Source organism: Leucoraja erinacea, chromosome 1 (genome assembly GCF_028641065.1).
Source record: "Leucoraja erinacea ecotype New England chromosome 1, Leri_hhj_1, whole genome shotgun sequence".
Lineage (NCBI taxonomy): Eukaryota > Metazoa > Chordata > Chondrichthyes > Rajiformes > Rajidae > Leucoraja > Leucoraja erinaceus.
The window spans coordinates 116,111,724-116,126,430 of NC_073377.1; the positions used below are offsets into that span (position 1 = coordinate 116,111,724).

At 41.8% G+C, this 14,707-nt stretch overlaps 1 protein-coding gene across 3 annotated transcripts in view; it reads left to right on the plus strand.

The window, feature by feature from the left end:
- aimp1a (aminoacyl tRNA synthetase complex interacting multifunctional protein 1a) overlaps nt 1–13,528 on the plus strand; it is a 212,963-nt gene extending 199,435 nt beyond the window's left edge. For all 3 annotated transcript variants that reach the window (XM_055641815.1, XM_055641827.1, XM_055641819.1), the window contains exons 5-7: nt 912–1,120; nt 9,582–9,750; nt 13,316–13,528. In XM_055641815.1, coding sequence (XP_055497790.1) covers nt 912–1,120; nt 9,582–9,750; nt 13,316–13,482 — 545 coding nt within the window. In that variant the 3' untranslated portion in view covers nt 13,483–13,528. The remainder of the gene's footprint in view (nt 1–911; nt 1,121–9,581; nt 9,751–13,315) is intronic.
- The last annotated feature ends 1,179 nt before the right edge of the window (nt 13,529–14,707 follow it).

Sequence of the window (14,707 nt, forward strand, 5' to 3'; positions counted from 1 at the left end):
CTCTGGCCTTTGTCCAACCATCTGCCTGTCAAAAACCCTCCCTTGCCTGTATCCACCTATTACTTGTCAGGCTTTATCCTGCCCCTCCTCTCTTGCATCTTTCTTTTCTCCCACAATCAGTTTGAAGAAGGGATGCTGCTTAACCCTCAGTTACTCCAGCATTTTGTGTTGTTCACTGGAGACTGGTATTTGATCGGTCTTTTAGAATTGCTGGGTGTTAGTGCGTTGTTTAGTGGAGAATATCCCCTCTTTGTTAATTATGTTCCAGTCCTAATATAACGGTACCTGGATAGTCTTTGGAACTACATGGGAGGTATTTAAAATGCTTAATCTCCAGGATGATTCCACTTTAGTCTTATTCCCAAATTCAGTTGCAGAGTCCAACATATCTCACTCTATATAATGACACAGTAGAATAATGCTTCCATTGGCTTTCTATTAAGTTGTGGTTAACATTTATCTTGCAATGTTTTGGTGGTTGCAAGATTTTATCAATAAAGCCATGCAAGATTGTATATATATTTGATGAAACACTGGGCATGGTGGCATTTATTTAATCTGTAACATTCTAATTCTAGATCCATTCAGGGCCTGGTTACATTTATCTGGATAGTCTCAATCTGAATCTAATATTTGGTGGTCAGGAATATTTTCCTTGCATTATTCCCGTTCCCACAGCATACTGAATAACAACTATAGTGTTGTTCACAGCCTTAAGAGATTGAGTCCTTTTATTTCAGCACCAAATCTACTGCCTTTGTTCTATGACGCACAATGTTTTCTGCAGTAAAACACTGTTCAATAAAATGCAGAATGTTATTTTGAACAAGACCAGATATTTTTACCCGTGATATGTCACAAAACTAGGTACGCTTTCTGAAATGTTAGATGGTGTTCTTTTTTATTTGCAGGAGAAAAGAAAGAGAAGAAACAGACAATGGGAAGTGGCGATGATTCCAAACCAATTGACGTTTCTCGCTTAGACCTACGTGTTGGGTGCATCACCTCTGTTAAAAGGCATCCTGATGCTGACTTGCTTTATGTTGAAGAGGTTGATGTTGGAGAAACCAATCCAAGAACTGTTGTCAGTGGACTTGTGAAACATGTGCCCATGGAGGAGGTAATGTTTGGTTAAAATCGCTCAGTACCGGGGGGGGGGAGGAATCTTGAGACATGAAATGATGGCTGCATTAATATATTGGTTACAATATTGGACTAGTACTAGCAATGTTACAAAATTTTGATATTTTAAAAATCAAGGCTGCAATTTATTCAGTTAGATAAAGCATAAAAAGAAGTTTAATTTGACACCTAATTCACTTTCATATCTCAAGTATTTAAAAAGTTATGGCCATTTTCATACTCGGAAATTAGCATCTTGTTCCCTATTGATTTTCTATGGACATAACAAAAAAGCTGTGATCGTGGACAATCAAAAGCCCATAACTTTCTTAAAAATTAAGAGAGCTGAATGAAATTTTCAGTTATCCTAGATTGAAGCATTCCGAAACAAATATAAAATAATCTTACTTGGATGACCTGAAATTAAAGCATATAGTTAGTTAGTTACCCAATTGTAGCTAATTTCAAACTTCAATTACTAGATCTAAACATCTATCCATTTCTTAATAAATGATTAACATTTTTAAATAGCCTAAGTGCCCAAATAATATTCACAAATAATTCACAATAAAACATGATTTAAAAATCTCATTTACATTAATTTATAGGCCAAATGGAAGGAATTTAGTGTTCAATTGCTGTAAATTAAAATTCATTTAAATCAGCTTTCCAGTGGGATCCTGTGAACGCGCTGGTTTAGAACGTTCACATTGCGGTAGATTTGTGCTCTCAAATGCCCAGAAAAATACTGCGGGATATAATGGGGCTACTCGCAACATTAAACTTTGTATAAAGGGATCTTAAGAAGCCCTTTTTAACATAAAAATATACAGCCTACCTTCCGTTTTCCCCTGTATGAGATCCGACCCGTTGTCGGCGGTCGCGGGTTTAGAGGTTAATTTTTAACCTACTATAACAAGTAAATAAAGCCCTTAAAACTAAAAATAGCCCCAGCTACGGAATCTTCCAGCGATTTTTCGTTAATAATTAACTAGGCTGAAAAACCTCGATTTGAAAAGCCTAGGGAAAATCGCGTTTTAAACCCGCCCCCCTCTAAACGGCGCCAAAATCGCGCACACGGGCTGGGACAAATTTTCAACGACCTTCAGGTAGGCTTTGCAACATACCTACTAGTACCAAGAGGCACATCTGTAGAAGTAGGTGAGAGTTGTTGGGGACATGCTGATCTTCCTAAGCCTTCTAAAGAAGTAGAGGTATCAGTATGCTTTCTTGGCCATTGCTTCGATATGGCTAGTCCAGGACAAGTTGCTGGTGATATTTACTTCTAGGAACGTGAAGCTTTCAACAATCTCTGCTTGGCATCGTCAATGTATACACAGGGATATGAAGTTGATCACTGTCTCTTTTATCTTGCCGACATTGAGAGAGAGGTTGCCATCTTGACACCAGGTCAAGTGGTTCTCAATCTACTTCCTCATTATTTAGCCCACTACCGTGGTGTCATATATGAATTTATAAATTGAATTGGATTTTTACTTTGGCGTATAAGGGGTAAAGAAAGGGGCTGAGAACACATTCTTGCGGAGCACCAGTGTTGAGGATTATCATGGAGGATGATTTGTCGCCTATCCTCACTGATTGTGATCTGTTCATCAGGGAGAGGAGTGTCCAGTTGCTGACACTAGTTTTGTGATGAGCTTGGGTGGGATAATGTGGTTGGCAATGTGCTTGAATAGGATAATGTACTACAGACTCGGGAATGTGCATGACTCTTAAACATCTCTAGGAAGCTGCTAATTAAATATAGGAGCAATTAACCATGGGCAATAAATGTCAGCCTAGCCTAAAATACGCACATCCTATCAATGAATAAAGAAAGATTGCACATTATCCCCATCTGAAAGATTTTTTTAGTTAATAATAGACCAGAAGAGAATTAGTGGCAGAATCAGAAAATGTTAAATTCTGCCCAAGCCCCATCTACTTCTAAATTATATGGGCCAGTCTATGTTTCCTATTCCTTTTGGCCTCATTCAAGTTGCATTTTATTCATCACTGATATCCCTTGTTGTCAGATACAAAAGTAAGAATATCCAAAATACATTATTCATTCTGCTAAAGTATCGTATTTGACGATGCTGATATTCGTTTTTCAACAAATATTAAGCCCTTTTTATAAAAATCTACATGATCATGTGCATACATTAAATTTACAATTGTTTCAAAATATTGATCAGAAGCTCCATAACAACTTTGGATCTAATTTTAATCCTGATCCATCATTCTGTAACCCCTGGGGAGGAGGTATTTATAAATGGTTTAGAGGAGATTGGGGGATAAATAGGAGCTGTTGCTATTTCCGTGAGAGGCCATGATTATCTGTACGTTCCTCCCATGCACTGGTGCTTGGCATCAACTTTGCCTACCATTGATATGTGGCAACACAGATCTGAGGATGCTGCTGAGGTAAAATTAGTTTAGAGATACAGCACGGAAACGGGCCCTTCGACTCTGTCGGAGCTGACCAGTAATCCCCGTACACTAGCACTATCCTGCACACTAGGGACAATTTACAATTTTTACCAAAGCCAATTAACCTACAACCCTGTACGTCTTTGGAATATGAGGGGAAAATTGAGTACCTGAAGAAAACCCACGCAATCACAGAGAATGTACAAACTCCGTACAGACAGCACCCATGATCAGGATTGAATCTGGGTCTCTGACGCTATAAGGTAGCACCTCTACTGCTGTGCCAATGTGCCACTCTAGAGTAGAATATATGGTAATTCACATGTAATGATTGCCATTTTATATGTCAGTGCCACTCTCGTACATATATTATTAATACCTCGAAACAAGTATATTGCGCATCCCACAGTTAACTTGTTCTGGAGTAACCATCCGTATCCATGTCAAATACAACCTAAAATACCTCCATTTGATATTCTGCCATGATCATTCCATTAAAGAATGATTTATGAGTACCAGATATCTATGCCCATCTGCTGACCAGCAGTACATCTGCTAATGTTCTTAATAACATCTTCCTGGGCATGCCATTGTTTCTGCTTACCCACATTTTCTGAGCGACCAACTGTACGTCTTTATAAAGCCATGGCAGGACAATTAAAAGTGAGCATTATAGATTGCAACAAAGTTCTGATTTAAAAGTTTTTCTTCATTTGGAACTTTAAGAAGTAGAATGGATGGAATTTGTTTAAACTTTGCATGAATAGCAGTTGGGATGACCAGGAAGTTTGCTATTCACTGGTAATTAATGCAGGGTCTAATAATAAGTGGAAAACAAGGATATGGATGTGCTCTCCATTGGTACAGGCTGAAGTTCTTCCACAACCCTCGTTCTCTGGGTTATGTTGCTTCACCATACCTTAAAGGAGGTTTGTAGAATGATAACATTGTAGTGCTCTCTCAATTGTAAGACTACGGGTTTCCTAAAAATAAATCACTTTTGTTCCCGCAATATGCATTTGAAAGAAGCCTGAAGTCATGTTTTGATTATTGAATTGATATGGATGCTTTGCCTAGCACATTCCCCTGAGCTTAAATAAATCTATTTTATGCTCTATATATGCTTCCAGTTGAAAGAAGGCCTCTTTTCACAGTTTTATCTGCAGCAACCTTCTTTACCATAACCTTCAAGAAACTAAAGATGTTTCTGAATAAGATTTTGAAGCAATGAAAAGCACTGAGAAGTTTTCCTTTTAAAAGCAGATTTTAAAACCTCAATATTATTTCTTGAAGCTTGCTCAAATTAATAATGTAGCTCTAAGAAGTATGGGTTAGGTCTGTCTTATAGCATGGAGAAGCCTAATTTTACTTCAGTTTTCACCAAATTACACCCATTTCCATCACTAGTTGAATCCACTCACCACATTATAACTGTGTAAGCATTTGCAGTTGAAAATTTGGTCAAATGATCATGTTGAAGTGTAATTGTGTTGCATTTAGACAGTCATTTTAATGTAAAATGGTTTAAAATACAAAGCTAACCTCCGATTTCAGTTCATACAAAAAATATGTGTACAACAACCATTCCCAATGAACTGCAGAATGTAATACTTTTTTAAAAACAACTATTATGTAATGAGTAATAATCAGTATTATTGAACAAATCCCATAATCTCCTGAAGGTTTCATTTACCAAAGAACTATGATGGCGAGACTCATTCATGACCTTGATATGAGAAGTCGGATGTTGTATGTTGAAAGTATGGGTATGTTTTTACAACTGGTTTAGAAAGATAGGCAGTTTTTTCCCTTTTGCAATATTTAAAAAGTAATTTTTTGTGCTTTAACATTTTTATTCGAGAATTACTTTACATAAATGATTATGTTTTTTGTGCTGTTTCTTCCGATGACTACTGGATTTGAAACTGTGCACTTGATTGAGAGTTAGATAGAGCTCTAGGGGCTAGTGGAATCAAAGGATATGGGGAGAAGGCAGGCACGGGTTATTGATTGGGGAGGTGCTGGCTCGAAGGGCCGAATGGCCTCTTTCTGCACCTATTTTCTAAGATTAGCACTGGTCTATTTTGAAGGTCCTGTAATAGGAGGATAATTGGGCCATTCGGCCCATCAAGCCCATTCAATCATGTCTAATCTATCTCTCCCTCTTAACCCCATTCTTCTTCCTTCTCTCCATAACACCTGAAGTTGTATTAGCTATATGTTATTCAAGTTGTAAGATAATAAAAGCAAATATTTTCCTGCCATGATGCATAAGATTTATCAAATTTCATTTGATTTGCTTAATTTCGCAAACAAAATCTTGTATTATGGTTAATTATGAAGTTTATAATGGTGCCTAATATGTTTGAAATTGTTGGGTCAAGCAGATGTTTGACTGAGGAAAGGAGGAATATTCTTATTAAATGTTATCCTCCTATTATAGTGCTGAACTAGGTTCTCAAATTATTTTTTCAATTTCGAAACAAAGTGCAGGAAATGTATAGCACACAACATTGAACAGAAACTTGCCAATCAGCTGCATGAATTTGTGCCTCAATCTATCGACTAGAAGGCTGCCTGGCTCTGCTCAATCCCCTCCTGTGATATTTATATAGCTTGAAATTTGCAGACAGCCCTTCTCCATAGAGAAATTGTTTTGCAGTTTTTAACTAGTGTTCCACTTGCTTTCACATGTTTTACATTGCCTCCAGATGTGGTACTGTTTAAAAAAAAAAAAAAAAAAAGAAAACTCAAATATGCGCCAAGAAAATTTGTGCTGGATATATTTGGCATTGTAAATACAATTTGGACAGTTTCATGCTTATTCCTTTAAAATCTCTCAACACTTATAGTGATATTAAATAAATCTGGTAATGTAGGCCCTTGAACTTATTTCAAACCCAATAAAACCATTTTTTAACCAAGCCCATTAAAACCAAATTATTAGGCTTATTTTGATTGTCATAAGACTGCAATAATTTCCAAACCACTTGGACGGCTCTGAAGCCAAGCCAGTTGCTAGGGACACAATAAGGCATGTTGCATATCACAGTAATCATTGTATCTGCTGTTAGCTTGTGTGATTTTTCTTTTTTTTCTTTTTAATTTGCATGTTCATCAAAGCCTCTGTCCTGATTTGATCTGAATTAAATCACCTTGGCCTGAAATTGTACTTAATTCACCCCCCTTGGTTTTAAACTGGATAATAAATTTGTATCTCGACAGTTGAAAATGCAGAAAAATCCCAATCACTTCCACCCCCCCCCACCCATGTTAATTATACACTAATGTTGGATATGCCGCATTTTAAGAGAATATTTCAGAGGTTTCTTCTGGGAATTCAAAATTGGTAGCTTTGATAGATTTTATGCTTCTATAACACTTTGTATTGTCCAGTATGTTATAAAACCAGTTGCACTCTGCTCCCTACGATTTTACCAAATTTCAACCCTTTGCACAGGTAATTCATGGAGCAGTCCATTTTGTCATGTATATTACATCAGCTAACACATCTCTACTGAGTGTTGTGTATGTTTAGGATGCAATGCTTGCAGTTTGGACTTGGCAGCTGGGGTATGTTTGTGCTTTTTGCCTGCTTCCACATACCCCCTTAAGGATTGAGATTCTAAATCTCCTGCTAGTTTCAGTTTGACTATTCACCAATAAAAAAACTGACTACCTCATGATATCCGTGCATTGGACATGACCTTGATAAGAAAACTATTGTGCTGAGAGTCAGGACTTTCAATTATTTGTACTTGTGTCCATGACAACCTGGGCACTGGATTTGCTTTGTTTCTTTGTTACAGTTGTCTTTAAATAGCAGGGCAAGCCGTAAAAGCATTTTTCTTTACATCATTCGTATGTTGCATTATATTATAAAGCCTGTGGAACCAAATGTTCAATCCAGATGCATTGTCATAGATGCCTCTCTCACCCCAAAGTTACATAAACATAGTGGTGCTATTGACCATAAGATCTTTTGAACCTGGTTCACTATTCAGTGAGACCATAACTCAATCACTCCATCTATATCTTCTAACTCCATATTGTTTTATAATGTTTGGCAAACAAAATCTGTCCATTGCAGATTTGTTAATGAGGTTTTGTTATATGCGATAGCACCATTGTTTTTCTGTAAATGTGTTGTACTTCTGCCATCTTTTGTGTTTAATTTCTTTTCTGAATGGCCCAGTTCTAATCGTAGCATTATGACATCTAGTTCTAGATCTGTAGCAAAAGAACTCTCTTGTGCTCTCGCTCTCTCTCTGGGTGCAAGCCTAGTTTATGTATTTGTCTCAATCTCATTCGTGCAGTTCTGGTACTGTAGATATTTTGGTGCAAAAATAGCTATCACGTTTTCCATGGCTCATTTAACCTCTCAAGGCAGCAAATTGTCTAACCAACTATTAATAAAAGATAATATTCTGTTAGTCACTTTAGTTGTACCTTTCAATAAGCGAGTTCGGTATTTCAATAAATGTAAGGAATCATGGGATTTATCAAAAGTCATTCAGAATTTATTTTTTTTAAACGAACGCAGTGCTGTATAAATTGTTATCTATTCTACCAAATAATTAATCTAGAATTCTGTCAACTCAATAGCTTCCTCTCTTGTTCTGCTGTTCACATACTACTTACACAGTCCCAGTTCCAGTTCATTAATCTGCAATTATGAGATATTCAAAAAGTTAAAGAATTTATTATTTTCATTTAATTCTTAATGTGTTCGCTACTGAAATAAGAAAATATTACTTGTGTTTGAAACATTTTCTTATCTTTATTCATAATTTATGTGTAAAAATATATTTAATCTGAGGCAGGCAGCGACTGTATCAGTGTGATGTGGGCTGATGCTTTACCTACAGGCGATGTGAATGTACTGTTAAGGCAAAGATTCATCTCCGAGGAAAACTGAGTTCACTGTGAAGGAGCCGCTAGTCCGATATAAGACATCTAACTGTAAAATGCCTGCCTTTTAGTATTGGATAGATTGAGTGGAGAGTCTGTGCTGTTCCAAGTTTGCGGTGGTTGCGGTGCGTTTCCCCCAGCCATCTCGCCCAGTGCACGTTGACCAGCACAGTTCGCCAGCCCTTGTTAGCAGAGGCTCTTTGAGCAGGTGTTACCCAAACCCAAAGGTTTAGTAGAGGTTCTGCGTTAGGATCGGGCACGCAGCGAGCTGGCGAGAGCGCTGTCAGATCAGATCAGCCCAGGTTGCCGAGTGGCCGAACGGCAGATTTTAATGGGTCGTTATTAAACTGTTCCGTCTGTGCGGCATCGCCAGCTCTCTCTCTCTCACAGATCCCCCACCCCAACTGTCGACAAAGTCTGACTGAGAAAATGCTCCCACTCATATTACTGGTTGGCTCCACGTTTGCCCTCTCGCTGGGGCGGGCGGCGCCTCCTTCAAAGAGAGCGAGAACAGGCATCTGTTCTCACTCCCAAATGGTCTCACTAAGATGTTCTGTCACAATTTACTCCTGTTAAATTTCATCTGCCATGTATTCTCTGAATCCTTTCATTTCATTCCCCCTCCCCTCAAATAAAAACAATAAAAAATGTGTGTTATTCATCGTCACGATCTTGCTCACTCATCGAAGAATAAAGCAATAAAACTCCACAAAATCATCGTAGTTATTTTACAAATTAACCATAAATACACCTAATTTATAGTTTTGAAAGCAGTATTTTCTTACCTCAAAGAAGCAAAACCAGAAAATACGGATGAAACGCAGGTATGTATACATGCAGCAGCTCAGCTGGCGAGAATGTTTATCGCGAATGACCTATGACCTGTGCGTGTGCATTTGAAATACTGAACTTGCTTATTACATGTAATGGCCTTTGCCCAAAATTGTAAGCTCCTCTCTTCTTAATTAAATACCAACAGAACCTGCAGAACTAAACTTCTACACATTGAATGTCCTGCAGTAGTTTTTCCAAAATTGTAATCTTGAATGATGCATGATCTAAATGTTTAATTAATTAATGCTTATCTACAAAATACACATTTCCTGTTTCTGCAGATGCAAAATCGACTGGTAGTAATGCTATGCAACCTTAAACCATCTAAAATGCGGGGAGTACTCTCTCAAGCCATGGTGATGTGTGCAAGCTCTCCAGAGAAAGTTGAAATCTTGGATCCTCCGTGTGACGCTCTTCCTGGGGAGAGAGTAACTTTTGAAAACTATCCTGGTAAGATGCTGATCTATGCAAACCCAGTATCCAATTTTGATTGCATGCTTGACAATTTGTGAACCCGAAGTAGATGTATCAGAATTACAATTCTGGGCAAGGTCGCAATACGTAATGTTGACAATCCCTTTGCTTCCTGTTCGAAATAAGCTTTTTTTGTTCTAAATACCCTCCATATTTTCCCAGCCCTAGAACATAGGACAGTACAGCACATGAACAGGCCTTTCCATCCATGTTGCCTGTGCCGATCATGAAGCCAAAATCAACTCTTATCTGCTTGCACATAATGCATATCCCTCCATTCCCTGCATATCCATGTGCCCATCTAAAACACCACTATTGTATCCACCTCCGCTACCACCCCTGGCTGTGCCTTTCAGGCACTCGCCACCTGGGTGTTTTTAAAAAAAAAAAAAAAGAATAATCCGTACTTTTCCTTTGCCCCTCTTACCTTAAAGCTATGCCCTCTGGGGTTATTTGATGTTTCCATCCGGGGGAAATGGTTCTGACAACACAAGAACAATGCTAGGCATTCCACAGAAAACAGTCCAAGTCTGTCCAATTTCTCCTTGCAGCGATTGCCCCTCACATCCTGGCATCATTCTGGTAAACCTCTGCTGCACCCTTTCCAAAGCCTCCACATCCTTCCTGTAATAGTGTAATGAGACGACCAGAACTGTATGCAATACTCCAAATGCAGCCTAACCAAAGTCCTATAAAGCTACATCATTACTTCCTGACTCTTATACTCAATGCCCCGACCAATGAAGGCAAGCAAGCCATATGCCTTCTTTAACACTCCATCTAATGGTGTTGCTACTTTCAGGGAGTTTTGGATTTAGACCCCATGATCCCTCTTTATATCAATGTTGTGTGACTAGAATTAATCTTTGTGAAGGTACGGTTAAATTGCCAAGAGACTTCCAAATCACATTCTTTTAAAAGTTGCACAATTGTATAATGCAGGGGTGGAAAACCCAGGGGGGGCAGGAGGGTTACGTCCCCCCTCTGTTTTGAGATGTGTGGGGGATCCCCCATCCCCCCCCCCCCCCCCCCCCCCCCACCCCCCCCCCCCATCCCCCCCCCCCCCCCCCAAGGTTTTGTAATCCGGATTTTAAAACCCGGCGAAATCTCTGCTTTCTGCGAGACAGGGGGGGTGGGACTGCTGATCAAGGGCGCCGATTGTACGAGAGAGAAGTCGGTCAGCAGGCAATGGGGGCGGGACATGATGATTCAGCGCGATCATTGGAGGAGGGAGAAGTGGGGGGGGGGGGGGGGGACTGAGGATAGAGTGCGGTGATTGGAGGAGGGAGACGTGGCACAGACCTGGCCTCGTCTGCAGCCAGGATCAATCCTGGCACCCCGGCGCTGTCCCGTCCCCACCCGAGTGGCACCCCCCCCCCCCCCCATGGGTGGCCGGAGAGGTCGGGAGTCAGACGGGAGCCGTACCCCCAGGCCCACAGCCAGCGCAGAGAAGCAGCGCAGAACCCAGCTCAACTCTGGTTAACCTGCCTGGGCTTGCAGGAAATATGGCCAGCGCAGAGAAGCAGCGCTGGTGTCCCGTCAGTCCAGGCAGAGCTGTAGGTTAACCCGGCGAGACAGGCAGAGTTGAGCAGCATTTAGCGCTGGATTGAGCCTCCGAAGCCTCGCGACGTGTGTGTGTGAGTGTCCCCCTGTCCCCCGGTCCCCTCCATATTTTGATAGCGATTTCCGTGCCTGGTATAATGCCTTCCTGTGAACACAGTTAAGTGTAAAGGAAGTACAGGAAAGGCCTGAAATGAAAGGGGGGGAGAGGTAGCCTCAGTAGGCAAAATGATGAACTATTTGGGCTTGCAAATAATCAGATTCGGTATTCCGACTGTGCATGCCCAGGTCATAGGTCACTCGTTATAAACATTGCCAGGTGTGGATCTGCTGTGTGTTATCTTTGGTTATCAGACCAAAGTTTCAGTGAGTGCTTTATGCGTCGTGCTGCTCCATGGGGTTGGTGTCCGTGGACGGGCGCGGGCCATCCCCGTCCCCCACCCCTGGGTGTCCCATCCCCATCCGGAGGCTGCCGGAGGTGTCAGGCGGGCTCACAGCCGCCGCGAGGGTAGCTCGGCGACGGCTCCAGCCCGGCTCCTCTCCGGCTCCGAAGGAGGGGGAGTCGTTCCCTGGCGAGGGGGATCGCTGGCCACGCCTCTCTCTGTTTACAGTGGCCGTCGGTTTGCCCCCTCGGTGGAGGGCATGAGTCATTACAAACAAGTGAGTCAGTCGGAGCTGGGATAGGCAATCAGCTCCATTGGAGCTGCTTGCAGTCTTCCGGCATCAAAGGCCCTGCTGGTGGAGGGTGTTGTGACTCAGACGGAGAAGTCTGGTGGCCGAGCGCCGGCGGAGACGCAGACTGGGCGCCCTGGCGGGCCAGGCAACGAGAAGGATCTCGACCCGAAACATCACCCATTCCTTTTCTCCGGGGATGCTGCCCGCCCAGCCGAGTCGCCGCAGCTGATGCACTCCCACTGTCGCCGGGGGGGTTGGCCGCTGGGTAGGGTGGGGGGATGCGACTGGCCGGCCAACCTCCCCAGAACTGGTGGGAACCGAGCGTCGTGGGAGTGCGCGCAGGGTGCTGCGGTGGCTCGGCTGGGCGGGAAGCATCCCCGGGGAAAAGGAATAGGTTCCTCAGGAGTAGGAGTGTGGCCGGGCTGGGCAGGTGGGCAGGGACGGGACACCCGGCGGGGGGGAGGGGGGGTGGCCCAACGGAGGCTCGATAGCGCCCGCAGCGTCAGGGACACGGGCTCGACCCGGCCTGCGACTTGTTTGATTAAAATGTACTTTCTGAATTGTCTCCAGAATGTGTTGGCTCCAGAAGTGATGCATTTGGTCTGTTAGTGTGAATATTTTCAATCCTTCAAGTACAGGCAGGGGACACTTTGAAGGAAGGTGAAAACGGACCGGCACTTTGTGTCATTTTCGGTTTAGTGTAATGCTAGACAAAATGTAAACTAGCATTACCCAGAGGCTTATGAGACTGAGAAACAAGAATAAAACTGTTAGATACATCAGTCAAAACCTTAAACATTATGGTGCCCTGAAATGGGGGTACTATGTATAAACACTGCTGTAATTTGTACATGGTGAAATCAAAATGTATAAAAATGGCCTTTATTGAAATCTGACAATGTGCACTATAACCACATGTGATTTTTTTTTTCTATTACAATTCTTAAATTGTAGAGTACAGAGGCAAATAAATAAATAATGGGTCCTTATCCCAAACATTATGGGGGGCACTTTACTTTTAATTTGCTGCTTTACTCCTTTTATGGATTTATCTTCCCAATCTTTCTTTGTTCCTTCATGTCATTTAAAATTTCACCGTATAGATAATCCAGCCATTTTTACTTGTTTGTGCTGTGCAATAATTTAAACTATTTACATTAAATATTATGAATATTAAATCTGGAATGCTGTCGAATTTGGCATTGCATGAAATGTGGAGACTGATCCGGCAAAGCTACTAAATAAGTCTGCGTGTGTGCCTTTCCTTTGAATTTGTCTCTTATTGGAGGTCTGTTCCCCTCTTTAGGTGAACCTGACAAGGAGCTAAATCCAAAGAAGAAAATATGGGATCGTATTCAACCTGACCTGAGGACCAATGAAGAATGTATTGCCACATACAAAGGAACTCCATTTGTAGTGAGAGGAATGGGCGTTTGCAAGTCTCAGACAATGGCTAATAGTGGAATCAAATAATAATGTCTAATCTTGCAGAGAATACAATAAATGCTTGAAAACATAATCCTTGCATATACCAAATGTTGTAACGTATAAGAAGGAACTGCAGATGCTGGTCTAAACTGATGATAGACACAAAAAGCTGGAGCAACTCAGCAGGATGGGCAGCTTCACTGGAGAGAAGGAATGGGTGATGTTTCGGGTTGAGACTCTTCTTCATACTGGTTAGAGTTAAGGGAAACAAGAGATAGACGGTGATGTGGAGAGATAAAGAACAATGAATGAAAGATTTGCAAAAAGTAACAATGATAAAGGAAGCAAGCCATTGTTAGCTGTTTGTAGGGTGAAAATGAGAAGCTTGTGTGACTTGGGTGAGGGAGGGATAGAGAGAGGGAATGCCGGGGCTACCTGAAGTGTGAGAAATCAATATTCATACCACTGGGCTGTAAGCTGCCCAAGCAAAGTATGAGGTGCTGTTCCTCCAATTTGCATTTAGCCTCACTCTGACAATGGAGTAGACCTAGGACAGAAAGGTCTGTGTAGGAATGGGAAGGAGTATTAAAGTGTCCAGCAACCGGGAGATCAGGTAGGTTCAAGCGAGCTGGGCGAAGGTGTTCCGCGAAACGATTGCCCTGTCTGCGTTTGGTCTCACCAATGTATAAGAGTCTACATCTTGAACAACGAATACATTAATTGAGGTTGGAGGAGGTGCAAGTGAACCCCTGCCTAACCTGAATAGACTGTTGGGATCCCTAGACAGAGTCGAAGGAGGAGATATAGGGACAGGCGTTGCAACTTTTGTGGTTGCAGGAGAAGGTACCTGGGGAGGCGGTGGTTTGGGTGGGAAGGATGAGTTAACCAGGGAGTTGCGGAGGGAACGGTCTCTGCGGAAGGCGGAAAGTGGTGAAGATGGGATAATATGGCTAGTGGTGGGATCCCGTTGGAGGTGGCGGAAATTTCAGAGGATTATGTGTTGTATGCGACGACTAATGGGATGGAAGGTAAGGACTAGGGGAACTGTCTCTGTTGCGACTAGAGGGTGGGGAGCAACTGCAAACCAGGGGGGTATCGAAGAGATGAGTGAGGGCCTCATCTATGGTGGGAGAGGGGAACCCACATTCCGTAAAGAATGAGGACATCTCAGATGTTGTAGCATAACTCATCTAATATCTAATCCTACACAGGAAAATGAAAATGGAAAATAGTGTTAATGTGAGGGAGTGAATTAGCAGCTTCAATTTCT